This window comes from Nematolebias whitei, chromosome 15 (assembly GCF_014905685.2).
Source record: "Nematolebias whitei isolate Nwh7 chromosome 15, NemWhi1, whole genome shotgun sequence".
Lineage (NCBI taxonomy): Eukaryota > Metazoa > Chordata > Actinopteri > Cyprinodontiformes > Rivulidae > Nematolebias > Nematolebias whitei.
In genome coordinates this window covers 44,682,971-44,701,048 of record NC_056512.1, presented here as the reverse complement: position 1 = coordinate 44,701,048, position 18,078 = coordinate 44,682,971, and the positions used below count along the sequence as shown (strand labels likewise).

The 18,078-nt window shown below is 41.5% G+C and overlaps 2 protein-coding genes across 2 annotated transcripts in view; both read left to right on the top strand.

Moving 5' to 3' along the window:
• Window positions 1–237: 237 nt before the first annotated feature.
• rab5c (RAB5C, member RAS oncogene family) lies at window positions 238–14,237 on the top strand. The gene is made up of 6 exons (XM_037688750.1): window positions 238–312; window positions 7,653–7,969; window positions 10,659–10,810; window positions 10,968–11,090; window positions 11,204–11,297; window positions 13,389–14,237. The coding sequence occupies exons 2-6, from the start codon at window positions 7,804–7,806 to the stop codon at window positions 13,514–13,516; spliced, it is 663 nt and encodes a 220-aa protein (XP_037544678.1). The 5' UTR covers window positions 238–312; window positions 7,653–7,803; the 3' UTR covers window positions 13,517–14,237.
• Window positions 14,238–15,431: 1,194 nt separating this feature from the next.
• The window catches only part of kat2a (K(lysine) acetyltransferase 2A), a 17,890-nt gene continuing 15,243 nt past the window's right edge, over window positions 15,432–18,078 (top strand). The window contains exons 1-2 of the mRNA XM_037689270.1: window positions 15,432–15,712; window positions 15,945–16,068. Coding sequence (XP_037545198.1) covers window positions 15,488–15,712; window positions 15,945–16,068 — 349 coding nt within the window. The 5' untranslated portion in view covers window positions 15,432–15,487. The remainder of the gene's footprint in view (window positions 15,713–15,944; window positions 16,069–18,078) is intronic.

The window sequence follows — 18,078 nt, the reverse complement described above, 5'->3', positions numbered from 1 at the left end:
TAAATCCTAAAATATATTTTAATATAGTAATAATGTTAATTTATCTCCAAATTACTGTACTAAAAGTTTTGTTTCTCCCGTTTAATCGTACGACAGTTGTGACCTATTCCCGCTCCAATATGGCGGCGTCAAAGACGTATAAAAACATTAAGTTTTGAGGTACGTGCTTACGTCAGACGTACGAGGTCAGACAGCCGCTGACAAAATAAGTGGGAGGTTCCCGGAAAAATCGCTAACCGGAAGGGAAGGCCAGACCCCAAGAAGAAGAAGGCAGCCGCTGCCGATGAGGCTAGAAAAAGAAGATAAAGTAATGTAAGTCGAATTACTCGAAATGATAGAATATGTGTAGAAAGATGAAAAATGTAGCTTTAATGTGCCGAGAACCTGTTTACAGTTGTTTGGTCAAATTTGATAAAGTCCGGGTTTAGCCCAAATGCCCAGGCTACGAGCTTTTTAGCCCTGAGAGACCACATAATTAGCAAATACCCTAAAGCTGCGCCACAAATGCTGTGCGACGCATATGACAGTTTCATACCAGGAGCACAGACAGCAATAGCGGCCTGAACGTTTCCCATTCTATGGGTACGAAACGGCTGACGACGTGTAGCCAAGAAAAGAAAAGTTGTCAGTGACGTTTTTGACACAGCTGCTAATGGCTAACGCTAGCAGAAGTCCAGTTTCCTTTTTGGCAGCTTTAAGTTTTTCACGCTCGCAGGCTAATGCTAACACAAGCTATAAACATTAGCCGTCTGAGTAAAACTCATCTGACCAAGTGTTTTGTGTAAGGTACAAGTCGGCGTCGTGTTATCTGCCCAAATGATGGCACTTATCAATACTGGTGTGTTCCGTTATAGATATTTGAATACATGTTCTTGTACCTCTAGCACACAACTCAGGATTATGAGTTAGCTCTTTTGCTAAAGCTAAAGAGTCGCATTTTGTTTATTTGGCACTCATGAATAAAAGATGACACTTAGCCGGTTTAGGCTTTGGCAAACATTTTGTTGTAACATGCACGTCTAACAGGGTTTATAAATCCCTAAGCACTTTTTCTTCAAAGGAAAATAATATAAAGGAAAGCATGAGGCATCCTTATGTATTATTATACCACTTTATTTTTAAAACACTTAAAAACTTCAACAAAGCGCTGTACATACAGCAAAACAAAATGAGCAAAGGACACAGGATAAATTATGCTCCACGGGATTAATTAACCCAGGGGTGTCAAACCCATTTACAAAAGGGGGCCAAAATTAAAAACCCTTTTCAAGCTAAGGGCCGGTTTCAGAATCTACATTAACTCAAGTTAGATACTCGACATCTTTTCTTGGTTGCAGGTTCCTCAAAAATAGTTTGATTGGTCTCATTTGATGTTCTCTGTTGTACTTTTGACATCATCATCAAAGATTACTGAAAAAATTAAAGTGATAAAAGTATTTTACATTTAAAATAACATCTTGGGGCCAGATAAGATGTCACTGAGGGCCACATTTGGCCCCTGGGCCTTGAGTTTGACACATGTGAATTAACCTGTCTAGATAAAGGTTGAACGAATGAAAAGTAAAACTAACATTAGAATACAGACAAGTTATAATCAACTCACTCTTTGCGTTTCATTATCCTTGTAATAAATTCTGCCCTAAAGCTTGAGCCAGGCCATGACTAAATCTTGTTTTTTAGTATGTCATAAGTGCCACTACTGCTGACATCAGTCTCGTTACAGCGCTACACATTAAATTGTTAAAGGTACTGGTATGTGACTACACGTGTGTTTGCTTACATTTAACAGCATATAGAATCACACACACCTTCATAAATCTCGTTTATGACTTAAAACAGGGAGCAGAGCGTGGACCTTTGAGACAGAGGAGTTGATGGTTACTTGTTTGAGTTTTTCTAGTTTTTATGATGGTAGACCTTGTCCTCATAAAGTCATAACCATCTTAACATACCAGTCTTGACAAAAAAACACACTGAGAGAGGAAATTTATTTATTAATTATTATTATTAAGGCAATTTAAACCCTCATAATTTTCCTCTGTCTTCGCTGCTCTCAGCCACCTGCAAGCGCTCTTGGCCACGCCCACTTCTCTGCTCTGGACTGAGAACAGCTGATCAGCTGCAGCAGGAAGCTTATCCTGCAGTGTGGGCTGCACAAAGGTGCAGCAGGTGCTAAATCACATAAAATTTATTTTAAATAATACACACACGTTGTTTAAATAACAGAACAATTATTGTGACCCTTTTTACTGGTTGTCAAATACTGGGTGAAAAGGAGGAGGAGAAAATACAACATCATTGAGGTGCCCCTGGCTAAATACAAACGCCAGAAGAGAAATAAAAAGGTTTAATCATTTAAAGAGGTGATAACAATTGGACATGGTTACTTTTTTTTTAAACCAAATTTGTGGTAATTTTTATTGGTTTGTAGAACTTAGTTAACTGAAGGTTAACTGAAAGTTTGGTCACTGGGCTTTTGACACAGAAGTTGCAATAATTTCCTATCTCAAAGAGCTTCTGATTAGAATCAAGTTTTCTTTTCCTGTCATGTCTTTGCTTACGCGTTCAGCCATTTCTTAGCACAACTTTCAAAGTTTACAAGCGCTGTTTATCAAGAGGATCTTCGCAATTAGGATCCTAAATTTTATCTTGAGCTAAAATGTTACTTTTGTCTGTTTACATGCCAAAGCTGAGCAGATGGCAATAAAGATGAAATGGTGACAAATGGGGAATTTAGACAAAAGCATTAGGGGAATACAGCCCTTTATATCAGATACCACCAGCTGTTCTTGAACCCCACCCTTGTGAACCACAAGTCTCTGCTTGCTTTCATAAGACCAGGTTGTTGGACCACTTTTAGGACCATCGTTGGCCTTTACATCTGCATGTAGATGCACTCAAGTTACATTAACTATCAACATTTAAACATCCGGGCTCGGTTTTATACTTTTTATTCAAATTTCAGCTCTAATTTTTTTTACATTTGGTTGAAAACTTAAATTTATCTAAACATTAGAATAAGTTGACAATAATCCAAAACACATCTGAAAATAAAACGTTATTTCCTTAAACTCCTCGTCTGTGAACATGAAGTATCAGGTTTTGTTTTCATTTATTTGATCTGTATCATTTTAAATGGAATTACCTTTAGCCTCGTATACTTCAGAAATACCGAGTGTTTAATTTTGGTAAATGTTGTTGGAGCTTAGATGATCTGCAATTCCTGCTAGTATCATATAAGCTTCATGTTTGCAGCAGAGCAAACAAGAGGCCATAATGAATATTTAACACCCTCTCTTGACTACTGTACTTCTTCCTGTCTTTTCTCCTCTCTTACCCATGTCCCACAAGGCTCTTTTACAAAACGGTTCTGCAAAATGGCCTCAAAGCCCAGTCCGTCTTCAAGCTGCCTCTGGCCACCGCGGATTGAACCATCCACATCCTGCACAGACTTGAGCTTTCAGAAATAAAACTAGAATGAAAGTGTCAAAAGTCTTGGCTTGAAATGTTTTGTGAGAAGTGCCCACATTTCCTCTGACCCACTTCCTTGTGGAGGTTTTGGGTGCCTGTTAGAGATGCCATCAAAGCTTCAGGCACAGGTGGATCTTAGATGTGTGAGGTATCCTGATGCTCAATAATAAATGTGTGAAGGTCTTGTCTCAGTGTAAGAAAATGTTTTGGTTTGTGGGTCAATCTGCTGCTTCTACCTTTTTATGTTCTTTGTTACAGCAGCGCCTCTCTCCAGTTCTTTCATTATTATTTAGAAAGGTATTTTCTTGTGTAGTATTTAATACAGTATTGGCAATTGTTTAACTTCCCTTATTTTTGATTTGCTTGTAATTGAAGACTTACTGGTTTTAAAGAGAAGTTTACCAGGTGAAGTAACCTTAGCTGCTTTAAATCCAGTAAGTACAGACTGACTGTTCCAATGAACAGAGCGCCTTCATTCCTTCCTCATTTTTGATGCCACGAGCAGAAGAGTGCCTGTGTGCTGGATCGAGTCCAGGGTGATTTTTAGCATGCTTTTGATAATTTCTGCTCTAAATGCAGATCGGTTTACTTCCTTACACTCTTCTTCAAGATTATGTAAAGAGTTAAATGGATTTTCAGCCCATCGACGCCTGATTTTAATGCATTTATAGAGCATGGCTGCTATGCTGTCAAATAAAACATGCAAGTTCTGAATAATTTATGGCCAAAGCTGTGATCTCTGGTCACATGTTAAAGATTTGGTCCAGCTATGCAGCAAGCTGGGGAAAAAAAAAATCCAAGCTCGTACAAATGATCTGCAGCAGCATCGTTTCCTCCTTAATCTAAACATTTCCCGTCCTGCAACAAATGTCCTCTCCTGCGTATGTGCTGTATTGTAGTCCTGCGTCAAGTTGTCTGTGTGACGGCGCTGGACTTATTGTGCTCAGCAGTTAAATGTGTTCTGCAATCTTCACTTCCTGCTTTTAGCTGAGTTGTTTCCTGTCTTTTGACCGAGCAGAAGCTGGCTGACCTCATGTGTATCACCCAGCTGAAGAAAACATTAGACAATTTTCAGATACACATTTCTACAACATGGCATGCTGTTGACGCACAAAAACTCTGTTGTTTATTTGTTAAGTAAGTTGTACGTTTTTATTGGTTTTATATGGGAAGAGACAGAGTCAAGTTCAAGGTTCTTTGTAGGGATGCACGATATTTTAATTTTTGGCCGATATGTTAAAACTTATTTGTCCAATAACCGATACCGATGTCTTTTTCCTAGGCCTACTTACAGAGACTGCACAGCTTTCTCTGCTGTGGAATTAAAATACATTATTCTGCATGGTCTTTGTCTATTTAGCCTGCTACCAAATGCAGATGCCAAAAAGGGGTCTGAAAATGAAGTAACACTATACAAATATACACTCCATTGCCAAAAGTCTTCGCTCACTCATCCAAATTATTGGAATCAGGTGTTCCAATCACTTCCATGGCCACAGGTGTATAAAATGAAGCAGCTAGGCATGCAGACTGTTTTTACAAAAACATTTGTGAAAGAATGGGTCGCTCTCGGGAGCTCAGTGAGTTCCAGCGTGGAACTGATAGGATGCCACCTCTGCAACAAATCCAGTCGTGAAATTTCCTCGCTCCTAAATAATCCACAGTCAACTGTCAGCTGTGTTGTAAGAAAATGGAAGTGTTTGGGAATGACAGCAACTCAGCCACGAAGTGGTAGGTCACGTAAACTGACGGAGCGGGGTCAGTGGAAGCTGAAGCGCATAGTGCGAAGAGGTCGCCAACTTTCTGCAGAATCAATCACTTCAGACCTCCAAACTTCATGTGGCCTTCAGATGAGCTCAAGAACAGTGCACAGAGAGCTTCATGGAATGGGTTTCCATGGTCGAGCAGCTGCATCCAAGCCGTACATCACCAAGCGCGATGCAAAGCGTCGGATGTAGTGGTGTAGAGCGCGCTGCCACTGGACTCGAGAGCACTGGAGGCACGTTCTCTGGAGTGAGGAATCGTGCTTCTCCATCTGGCAATCTGATGGACGAGTCTGGGTTTGGCGGTTGCCAGGAGAACGGTACTTGTCTGACTGCATTGTGCCAAGTGTAAAGTTTGGAGTGGGGTTGTTTTTCAGGAGCTAGGCTTGGCCCCTTAGTTCCAGTGAAAGGAACTGACTGCTTCAGCAAACCAAGACATTTTGGACAATTCCATGCTCCCAACTTTGTGGGAACAGTTTGGAGCTGGCCTCTTCCTCTTCCAACATGACACTGCACCAGTGCACAAAGCAAGATCCATAAAGACGTGGATGCAGAGTCTGGTGTGGATGCACAGAGTCCTGACCTCAACCCGACGGAACACCTTTGAGATGAATTAGAGCGGAGACTGAGAGCCAGGCCTTCTCGTCCAACGTGACCTCACAAATGCACTTCTGGAAGAATGGTCAAAAATCCCCATTAACACGCTTCTAAACCTTATGGACAGACTTCCCAGAAGAGTTGAAGCTGTTCTAGCTGCAAAGAGTGGACCAGCATCATATTGAACCCTATGGATTAGGAATGGGATGTCACTTAAGCTCATATGAGTCAAGGCAGGCGGGCAAATATGTTTGGCAATACAGTGTATAATATATATTTTAGAAAACAGTGCCTTTTTAAATCTGTGGTATTTTGATGGAATGCCCAGTGTCCGATATTTAATTTTATTGTTAATATCGGCGATACCGATATCATGCCGATAATATCGTGCATCCCTAGTTCTTTGTCAGTGACATCACATGTGGTACATAAGGTGGAATGAAATTGTTTACTCGGGGTCCCAGTTACATCCAGCAACAGTAAAAATAGAAAGTATAAAAATAAACTGTATATAAGGATCTAAGATAAACACTAAACACAATAATGTAAAATAATGCAGTATATTAAAATAGCAGCCTGAACATCGAGAGATGGTAAACATTTTTATTTATATCATTTCATCTTTACTAAACAGATTTGTCCGCCGCAGGTTGCTCACATTTTCTTGCAGGTTGTGGTTTGAGGTTTTTGTCTTGATAAAGAAATTCTATTTGTAAATGACGACAAAGCTACACTTGTTGGAAAGTTTAAAAATGAGTTACAGGATCATAAACAGTCATGCATGTTTGGGCAACATGTGCATTTTTCTAATCTTTTGTGTTAAAATTGCTTTTAATGATCCAATGGATTTATATATATATATATATATATATATATATATACACACATACACATACACACAAGGTAGTATTCTTTTAACTTCTGCCATGTTTTTTAAATTTATTTGGTTCAAAATAATTTTGCACAACTGACTGGTTGTTGAGTTTAATGGAGAATGACGTCAGTTTTGGTGTCAACAAGGACGGATTGTTGTTGTTTTGCACTCGAGATCGTTCTTCTGTAAAGTTTCATCTCAAAGGATTTCTGGAGAACTTTTTAAAGTGCTCTGGTTTGGCAGCCAGATTCAGGCAACGACAGTTTATTTCTTTTAAAATTAACCGAGACCACTGTTTTGTTCTACGTTAATGCTGCATCTTTTTAAAAACTTTACATCTGAATTTTGATCCAGTTATATTTCCAAGTTCTGGACTCTTGATCTTTTGTTACTGACAACCAAACAGAGCGGATTATAGGTGGACCCCAGACCAAATAAGAATTAATTAAAAAAATACTTATGAGGTTTAGAAGAAAAGGTCTAAATTATTTAGCTAATCCATGTATATATCTTTAGAACTGGATAGAATCTTTTTTTAATAGTTTTCTCATCAGTATTGTACTTTATCTGAGTTGGTTGTGTTTTTAACTTTTAGCAAAGCAAAAATAAATAGCATCTGAATGTACTGTTAACTTTAATGGCAATTATGGCACATCCTGTGGGAGGGAAATAAAAGACACTATTTCAAAGAATGTTCTCATTCAGCACTTATTTATACTAAACAAAGTTGAGTAATAGACTCCACAACAACGCTGTGTGTAATGTTAGTTTTGGTGTCAACAAGAGTCATTTTGTTGTTTGGTGATAACATTTTGGAGCTGAAACAAAACTTTAGTGTGTTCACAACTTCTTCTGGCTTTAACTCACTATTTGCAGATATGCAGCTTGTTCGACAAAACTTGTTTTCTCTTCCAGTAAAGCTTAATGCTTTGTGTTGTGTTTTCCAGTTCCCACAAGTGAGGCGTCGTCTTCCCCCATGACCTGAACTTACCTGCGTCTAGCCCGTCTTCACCCTCCTCCTGCTCTCAACCCAAAGCCTTTAGTCAACCTTCCTCCCCCCAACACCTTCAATTTTCTCACAATTTTCCACACTGCAATATGGCGGGGCGAGGCGGACCGGCACGGACCAACGGCACTTCTGCAAGCAACAAGATCTGTCAGTTTAAGCTCGTGTTGTTGGGAGAATCGGCTGTGGGGAAGTCCAGCCTGGTGCTGCGCTTCGTCAAAGGCCAGTTCCACGAGTACCAAGAGAGCACCATCGGAGGTGAGGAGCTTTTCTTCCAGAGATGCGCTTTTCTTTGGAATCGTTGCCAAACCTCGTTTGTGTGGGTTAGGGTTATTTTAAAGTCAAAGCGTCCTATTTTGGATGACAAAAAACTGTAAACACGAATCCATTAGTTTTTGTTTAACCTTTTTATTCATAAACAGAAATATTTTGGGTTCATGGTAAAAACATTTGTGCGCAAGTAGCAGCTTGAAACTTGTCAGAGGAACTGATCACAGGTCTTAATCATTTCTGTTGCCGGTTTAGGCAGGAGGAGGAGAGGTAAAACCAGTTCTTTACAGAGGAAAAGCTGACTCAGCTGAACTCTAAAGGGCCCCACATGCTCCATCGGAAGCCGAACATAAGCCTGTCACGATAACAAATTTTGCTGGCGATTAATTGTCTCAAATTATTGCGATAAACGATATTGTTTTGATATTTGGCAATAATTAGTAATTATTGTCAAATTTAAGAAAAAAATGTTTAATTTGTTTTGCATGTAGTACCTGCTTTCGACCACCAGATAGCAGTGTAAGACTGAACTAAAGGATGGATAGTGAGGGAGCGAGCAGTGTGTCTCTTTAAGAAAAATGGGATGGAGGCCCCTTGACGTGACATGGGCTGTCTCTCTTCGGTTCGCAAAATGGCGGCTGCTCGGTGTGGTTTGAGCTCTTTAGCATTTTTCACACAAAGCTTTTAATTAAAAACAAATCAGTAAACAAGTTCTCAGCTTCTTTTTGCAGAGAAAAACAACTTTTTACATGAAGGCACGGGTTTCAACCGTGAATTTTGGAGCTTCGACGAGACCGTTTTTTTTTTTTGTTTTTTTTTCCTACGGTCGGCCTGTTAGCTTAGCTTCTCAGCTTAGCTGCTTTTAACAATGCAAAAATGTGATTTTGGACGGTTAAAACAGATTTCAAAGAGAAATGGAGGCGTCTGTGAAGAGCACCAGAGTTGAGCCTTTTGTCATCCAGTGTCTTCAGTAGAAAGAGAGACACGAAGAAACGATAAAGCTGATAATTTTCATTTATCAAGCGAATAATTGATTTAGTGTTTATCACGACGGGCCTAGCCGAACGGTCGACTCGCGGTCACATGGTTGCGGGACGTTCGTTTTCGTGCACGTCTTTTTCTAGTCCACGAGACACGGACGCAGAGCTCCCGCTACATCCTCCATTTGGCCACAAATCTATCTGAAGTAAGTGCCACACTTTTCAGCAGACGGACTCCTCCGTGCACGATGTCCATCCAGGAGTGTTTGGCCATTCGACTAGTTTAGTGCATTTGTTGTGCAGCTGAATGTCCGAGCGCATTTCCTCGTTGACGAACACGCCCTCAAGCTTCCAATAACACAATACTTGGCGCATACACCTGCGAGGAAAAGTTTGGCCGAGGCCTTGTGTGGAGAAGGGGCGGGCGAAGCTGCTCTGCGAACAAAGTGATGCAGTTTTTGTCACGCAGCTGCGACAATGAGCCGGTTTCATCATTTCGGATGGAGTATGTCAGGCCCATTAAACTTCTCAAAGCAGGCACGTCTTTGTTTTTCTGCTGTTAAATGACGGATGCACAACTTAAACCCACCTTTTTAAAACCGAACAAAAAGCAATAAAGGACATTTCCTACACCAGCTTTTAAATGGAGCTGATCTAAAGAGATTTTTTTTGTTTTAAATTTCCAAAACTTTTAATAATCCCTCGATGATAAACTTGTAAACTGTTAGACCTAAACGACACCGTAGTTATTTTACTTACGGTGGAAAAATCTTAAAGTGAGCGATGAATACAAATCATCAGTGACAGATTTTCTCTTGGAACTGTTGACTTTTCACATAAAACTAATTTATTTGACGTTTCACATCCCTCCCACTGGCACTCTGTGTTTTGTTTTAAAATTTATTTTAGAGTACATCCTTTTTTTTTTTAAGAAACAGTTTGTCCAATGTAGAAATAAAAGTTAGCAACGTAATGAATTTGACTGGTCAAAATGAAGAAGCAGTCAGTGCTGGTGGCAGGTGATAATGGTTTTGCTTGTGCTTATGTCTGTTATTAAAATATCTGCTTGATTACTTTAATGAAAGTGGGTGATTGAACTCCTTCATGGCCTTGAACTTTATTCTTTTTTTCTCTGATTTAACTACGCTAGCGAGCAACTAAATGTTTGTCCTGGTTGAACTGCGTTTCTCATGAGTAAAGTTGCTAAAGGATGTTGGAACAGGATACTCACCAAGGACTGAAAAAACAAGTCAGCATTTTTTGCGTTCTGTTGAACTTGTGGTCAGCTGCACAGCCGGTCAAAGATTACAAAGCTTTAAAGTATGTGCCATGTAAGGGGGAGCACGGTTTCCCGTCATGTGAGAGTTGGCTCGTTATGTCAGGTGAATTATGGCTCTCTATTAATGGCTTTCTTTATTTGTGCATTTCAGCAATTCTTCATTATTTTTCTAACTCATTTTATTAATGTCATGTTCTTTTGACTCCAGATAGTTTAAAAAAAAGTGTTTTAGCAGCACAGACTGAAGTGACTGCTAATTTTATTTAATTTAAATCTGATGGTTAAAACCTTGTTTTCTTTAATAACAGCCTTTAGCTTTTCTTTGTGGACTTTAAATACACAGGTTCACAACCCAGCTTGGATATTTCCTTATTTCTGCGTTTCCCTTCTTAATATAATCTCTATTTATTTTTTACAGCTGCCTTCCTCACACAGACGGTATGTTTGGATGATACAACAGTCAAGTTTGAGATTTGGGACACTGCAGGACAAGAACGATATCACAGCTTGGCACCCATGTACTACAGAGGAGCCCAGGCCGCCATTGTTGTCTTTGACATCACCAACACAGTAAGTAGCAGGACGAAGACGGACTCTGTTGTCATCCGTTTGCTGCTTGATTTGCTTAATCTGAGGGAGAGCTACAAAACCTTGCTCTTTACAGTCAATTATAAGATTTGAAAGCACAGTGTCTTATGTTTGTGCATGTTGCACTTTTGGTTTTAAGGATACTTTCACGCGTGCAAAAAATTGGGTGAAGGAGCTCCAGCGACAAGCCAGCCCCAACATCGTTATCGCACTGGCAGGAAACAAGGCGGACCTGGCCAACAAAAGAGCCGTAGATTTCCAGGTGAACACGAGCCGTTACAGTTGAAGGTTCAAGTTTATCAACCAGGGTCTAGGCTAGGTTAATGTGCATCTTCAAAATGTCTTTTCGTCATACATTTGATTTGTTTCTTCCAGGAAGCACAAGCATACGCTGATGACAACAGTTTGCTCTTCATGGAAACTTCAGCCAAAACTGCTATGAATGTTAATGAGATTTTTATGGCTATAGGTAAGTTTCCCTTGGACTTGCAGCCGTTATTTCATTAATCATTTAGGCAGGCAGCAAAATAAATGTTTGGTTACCTATTTATAAGACTTTAGAATGCTCTCAATGATTTCTCAAGGCCCTGTTCAGACCTGTCACTTTATCCGTCTTGTATGATACAGCTGCACTTGAGTTTGTTCAAACCTGGCTGGTTTATGCATACCCCAAAATATTTTTGCGCTCCGGTTGCCCGCTGTGAAGGCAGATATACAAATACCTACCAGGTGCACTTTCTGAGAAATATAGTACGAGGGTTGGCGACTTCACTGAGCTTTGTTTCAGAACAAACTGAAGAAATTAACCTGGAAAAGTCCCATCGCAGTGAAATGCAGTGGATTTTTACGTAACGCTCCACAGACTGACATGGCAGCTCACAGTGAACACAGCGAGGACAACCGGGTCAAAAACAGTCAGAACCAAACTACAACAGAAAGTTCAGAGAAACTCTCCATGCAACTTTCTCATAATTCACTCTGATTAATAAATACAATCCCAACAAAACCAACATTTTAATTGAGAAAGAATTCTGATAAATTAACTTGGCTGGTGGAGAATATTCAGAAGTTTCCCAAGGAAAACTTAAGCTGGCAGATAAAGACTTTTTTCCTTCAGACTGTCGAGTGAAAAGATTAATGCAAACTGAGGCCTTTCACGCCTGCGTTTAACAAAACGGTTGTCCCTCGTTTACTGCGGGGGTTCGGTTCCAGACCACCCCGTAATACATGAAAATCCACAAAGTAGCAACGTTATATTTATATATATATATATATATATTAAGGCTTTAGAAACTCTTCCCACACTCTAACAATATTCTAAGCTCTTAAACCTACGTCATTTCAACAACATGCGTACAGTACTGTATATGTAGCCGTACTCATATTTATTTACCAGGCTCTGCAGAACTGCAGCGGCTCGGTTCCGGTCCGACTCTGTTCCGTTTCTGCAGACCTACCCTGCAGCGACAAAGCCCACAATATTCTAAACTCTTAAACCTATTAATTTTAACAACATACTTCTCTGTAGCTACTAACAGACTCTGCAGAACTGCAGCGGCTCGGTTCCGGTCCGACTCTGTTCCGTTTCCGCGGACCTACCCTGCCGGTTCTGGTCGGCTCTCTGGCTCAGGGTAGTGACGGTGGGCTCTGGATGGAGCACCGGACCTTTGGCGGCACGCGTCCCGCTTGGAAGTCCTCGTGGGCCGGCTACTAGCTCTCAAGATTCACCGATGGGTCTGGAGGTCCGGTTCTGGTCCGGTTTGGTGGGTTCCGTGCGGCTCTTTGCATCCGCTGGGCGACAGTCACTGTAGTAAACGCCACATTTTTCCAATCGGATCAAAACTTTCCCTCTAGTATTTCAGCAGAAGGAAACGGGGCTTCTGGGCGGGGCACTGTTGGCTTCTGGGAAATGTAGTCGTTATGTGCGGGGATACAGTGTAGGCTTATTGAGAGAAAACTACAAAATGGCAGCGCCTATTCGAAGTGTTTTATTAAGTTTTTACTGTACAGTATCCAGTACTGTCCCGATCACGTGAGTAATATAAAGTTGACAATCGTGTGTCCTGTACAATTTTATTTTCTCGTGTGTTCAGTCTTACTCTGAAAAACCGTGATACAATACAATACAACTTTATTTATAAAGCACTTTAAAACAACACCGTTGGCCAAAGTGATGGAGCGAGTCTGCAAAAGTTGAACTGCAAAGGAGCGAGGGACTACTGCATCTGAATGCAACCAGACAGTTGAAGTCGGATCAAGTGTGAACAGGGTCCTAGATGCACCAGCCCAAAACGCAAAGAAGATATTTAGAAATGTTGACAAATGTTAAGATTTTCACATTTTCTTTGTCATGGATTTCTGCATAACAAATATTTATCTAGAAAGCATGTTAGTTTTTGCTGGAGCACATGAAAGTTCTGACAGTCATCTTAAGTGTTTTACGATCAGACACAACTGATGATCATTTACATAAAATTTGATAACCGGTTAATTTAGTTCCTCCCATAGCTGTGTCGACTTGCGGTAGATTATAATCGATTGTTTTTGCTCTTCGAAACAGCCAAGAAGCTTCCAAAGAACGAGCCTCAGGGTGGAGCGGGCGCTGGTGGACGAGCCAGAGGTGGCGTGGACCTGCAGGAAGCTGCGCCGCAGGGCAGGAGCGGCCAGTGCTGTGGGGGCGGGAACTAACTAAAACAATGAATCAGCTGATCCGACCACAACTCGGCTTCGATCAACCAGACCAGATGTTATCCAGCTGTTAAAGCAACGTCCCGTTGGTCGAACCAAACCACGGCCGGACCAACTCCTCTGAGCACCAGTTTACCGTCTGGCAAACGAGTCCACTGGCCAGTAAATCGCAAGACCCCACAGATGGTTCCAACAGACCGACAAATCAGCCCAACGCCCATTTACTGAATCATGTTCTTACCCCAGGACTTGCCAATCCATGACTTCTTTCTCTCCTTTTTTTTTTTTTTTTTTTTTTATGAACACAACGCCTCCTTGAAGGGGATTAAAAAAAGCCTTCATGGAAGGATTTAAAGAAAAAACATCAGTAAATACCAACTGCGCTTAATAGGACCATCTTGTTCACCTTTCTGTGTTTGTGTAGAGGAAAATGAATCCAAACGGAAGGCATTGAAGCAGGCTCATGGGCTTCTGCTGCGAGTACCGCTGCTCGGATTTTCAATGCACCAGAAATGGTTCATCGTGGTTAAAGCAAGGCGCGTGTGCAGCATCCTTCATGTTTTTGACTTGTTCCTGATCAGCTTAATGGATGAGATTAGGTAGAAGTTTCTACTGGGACACCACACACACACTTCCTCGTAGAGCTGTGCATCTTGATTACATTAACATTGCTATTGCTGCTGTATCTGTTTTGATACAGGCTGTTTGATTTTAAAACCTAGATTTCAAAGGTTTTGCAGTCCGTCATCAAACCACATACAGTAAATGAACCTTTATTAACAATTTCCATACGTAATTTTAGCATTAATGTAATGTTTTCAAATGATCTGTGTAAAATGACAAAAACAAGATTTGTTTTCTTGACCAAACACATTTCTGTATTTGTAACAGACTTTTCAAGTTTATAATCACCGTAGTCACTGTTGGAAAATATCTTACAGATCTTCACACATTTGTCAACTCTAATTGTTTTTTTTATGTCTTGATTTTTTTTTTTCCTCTGGAAATGTATGGTATTAAATGCACTGGTTCTGTCTCATCAGCCGTTGTGAATTGAGATGTTATCCTTAGCTTTTCTCCTTTTTTGTCTCGTTTATTTTTACTAATCAGTGCAGGAAGAGAATGACTTCCAAAGTGTCGTCCTGTTACCGCATCAACAAATTACAACTAGCACAAAATTATCTGCAGAACATTACGCACTGCTGTAAGGTGAGAAGATAACTGAGAGGGGTGGGTAGAGAAACCAGAAAGAAAGTGTAATTTTTTATGAATAAACAAGGGGAAGTTATCATTTTTGTTTTGCTTGTTTTAATTCTTTCACTTTATTTAAATATCAATTGAGGGCTGCATGGTGGAATATAGTCGTTGGATAACACTGTTGACATCATGGCATCACTCTTAGTTGGGGCTGTTTATTTTTTTTTTTGTTTAAAGCTTAAGAGCTTGAACATTTTGAAAAAATGTTTACAGTACATACTGATTTTGCTTTAAAGATTTTCTCTTAAACCATAAAATGAGGCAAATTATTTCAGTAAAGGAAATGCATTTTATATACCATTATTTACATTTGTATAATAATTACAAATTAGTCTTTATTTTTAAAAAAGTGCAAAGTCTAATAATTATAAAATAAAAACTCCTAAAATTCTTTAAATCAAGCCTCATGAAACTGCGCTGCAGTTTTACGCTGTGGCCGCTAGAGGGCGAAGAGCTCCTGGGTTTTTCAAATTTATACCTGCCAACACGTCGTCTCAGTTTAGTATAAAATAGTTATTTTTTTATTATTCGTTTGGTTTTATCGTTTTGTAGTCCGGGTAATTCAACGAATGACTTTGATTATATTAAGTCTTTTTAAAAACGTAACCGCGGTGTCGGTTGCTCTAAATCCCCACTTTTTCTGCCGGTACGTGAAGGCAGCATATGAGGTAAACGGTAACGGAGGAAGTCGGCGGCAGCACCAGTAGCGTGGATATGTCGGACCCGGCGGCGCAGGCCTTGCAACCCCGGCTTCTCCAAGCCCAGTCCACCGGGTCAGCGGGGTCCGGTTCCGCCGCGACAGGCTCCGGGCCGGGGAGCAGCGACCCGGCTAGACCAGGACTCAGTCAGCAGCAACGTGCAAGCCAGAAGAAAGCCCAAGTCCGAGCTTTCCCACGGGCGAAGAAGCTCGAGAAACTTGGCGTATTCTCCGCATGCAAGGTAGCTAACGAAGCTAGCCGAAGTTCACAACAAAGCACTTTTATTATAGTCTTACCACTTTTTATGTGACGTAACTTAAGAATAAACCAGCATCACAATAAACGAGCGTGGCGGTGAAGCGTTGTAGCTAACTGCCGAGCAGGCGAACCTGCATTTTGCACGGAGAGCCACTAATTTGACCTCCTCACGGGGAATGGTTGTAGTTTATAAGTTTATTTTTTGTGATCGTCAGGCCAGTGACACATGCAAGTGCAATGGATGGAAAAACCCTAACCCACCGTCCGCTCCTCGTCTGGACCTGCAGCAGCAAGCCGCCAGCCTGAGCGAGCCCTGCCGCAGCTGTGGACATGCTCTGGGTACCAAACATCACACACACACACACTCACACACACACACACTGATCAACACACACACACACACTGATCAACACTCACACACACACTGATCAACACTCACACACACTGATCAACACACACACACACTGATCAACACACACAGACACACTGATCAACACACACACACAACAAGGAGAGAAAGGAGACAACATCCCCGGAAAAGTGTTGAAGGAATGTGCTGATCAGCTCTGGAGGTGCTGGCAGACATCTTTAACACCTCACTTACCCTGGAGACAGTTCCCACCTGCCTGAAGACCACCACCATCATCCCAGTCCCAAAAAGCTCTACAGTGACTGGTCTGAATGACTATCGGCCAGTGGCCCTCACCCCGATAGTCGCTAAATGCTTTGAAAAACTGATCATGACTCACATCAAAACAACCATCAACATCAACGAGGACCCTCATCAGTACGCATACCGTGAGAACCGATCAACAGAGGATGCAATCTCCTCTGTGGTCCACACTGCACTCAACCACCTGGAGCAGAAAAACTCTTACGTCCGTATGCTCTTTGTGGACTTCACATCCGCCTTCAACACCATGATCCCCCAAACCCTGATGGACAAACTATCCACACTAGGACTAAGCCCCTCCATCTGCAACTGGGTACTAGACTTTTTAACAAACAGACCACAGTTAGTGAGGATCCACAACCTCTCCTCCTCCACCATAACCCTCAGCACTGGCTCTCCTCAGGGATGTGTGTTGAGCCCCCTCCTGTTTACTCTGCTCACATATGATTGTGCAGCTACCCATCCAGGCTGTCACATTGTAAAGTTTGCAGATGATACAGCGGTGGTGGGATGCATCACAAACAATGATGAGTCCAGCTACAGGCAAGAGGTGGAACACCTGGAGAGCTGGTGCAAAGAGAATAACCTTCACATCAATGTGAAGAAGACAAAGGAGATGATTGTGGACTTCACAAGGAACAAAAACATCTACACCCCCCTGAACATAAGAGGATCTGCGGTGGAAGTGGTCTCCAGCTACAAGTACTTGGGTGTACACATGAACAACAACCTCAGCTGGAGCAACAACACCACCAGCCTGATGAAGAAAGCTCATCAGAGACTCTACTTCCTCAGACGGCTGAGGCGAGCTGGTCTGGAAGCTCAGTCCTCACCTCCTTCTACAGGTGTGCAGTGGAGAGCATCCTGTGCTCCAGCATCAATGTGTGGCATGGAGGCTGCACAGCTGCAGAAAGAAAAGCTTTGCAGAGAGTGGTGAAGGCTGCACAGAAATCTGTCGGAATCAGCCTCCCCACCATCACAACTATCTACACCTCCAGATGCAGGAAGAGGGCCACCTGCATCATGAAGGACCCCACTCATCCAGCACACACACTTTTTGCCCCACTCCCCTCAGGAAGGAGGTTGAGGAGCATTAAGTGTAGAACCACTAGACTGAGGAACAGCTTCTACCCTGAGGCTGTTAGACTCATGAATCTCTAACTAGAATAATCACTGTGAAAAGCCACATCATGTTGCTGCTGATCTGTTTCATGTTGCTGCTGATCTGTTTCAATGTTGATGTGTTCATGCGTGCACATCTGCTCACAGACTCATGTTCATGTTTGTGCTGATGTTCAATGTTTTATGTTATGAGTGCTTAGTGTATATTTAGTTGATGTTTTTCTTAGTTCATATCTTAGATGTTATTACTGTTTTTCTTATACATTTTATTGTTGGATGTAACTGGGACCCTGTGTACATAATTTCGCTCCACCACATGTACCACATGAGGTGCGAATGACAATAAAGAAACTCTGACTCTCTGACTCTCTGACTCTGACACACAGACACACTGATCAACACACACACACTCACTGATCAACACACACACCCTCACTGATCAACACACACACACACACTGATCAACACACACCCTCACTGATCAACACACACCCTCACTGATCAACACACACCCTCACTGATCAACACACACACACTGATCAACACACACACAC

What these genes read in the sequence shown, in the direction of transcription:
- rab5c (XM_037688750.1), top strand. Translation starts at nt 7,804, where the DNA reads ATGGCGGGGCGAGGCGGACCGGCACGGACCAACGGCACTTCTGCAAGC. An exon ending in CCAAGAGAGCACCATCGGAG is followed by an intron (nt 7,970 to 10,658) that starts GTGAGGAGCTTT and finishes TATTTTTTACAG; the next exon opens with CTGCCTTCCTCACACAGACG. An exon ending in TGAGATTTTTATGGCTATAG is followed by an intron (nt 11,298 to 13,388) that starts GTAAGTTTCCCT and finishes TCTTCGAAACAG; the next exon opens with CCAAGAAGCTTCCAAAGAAC.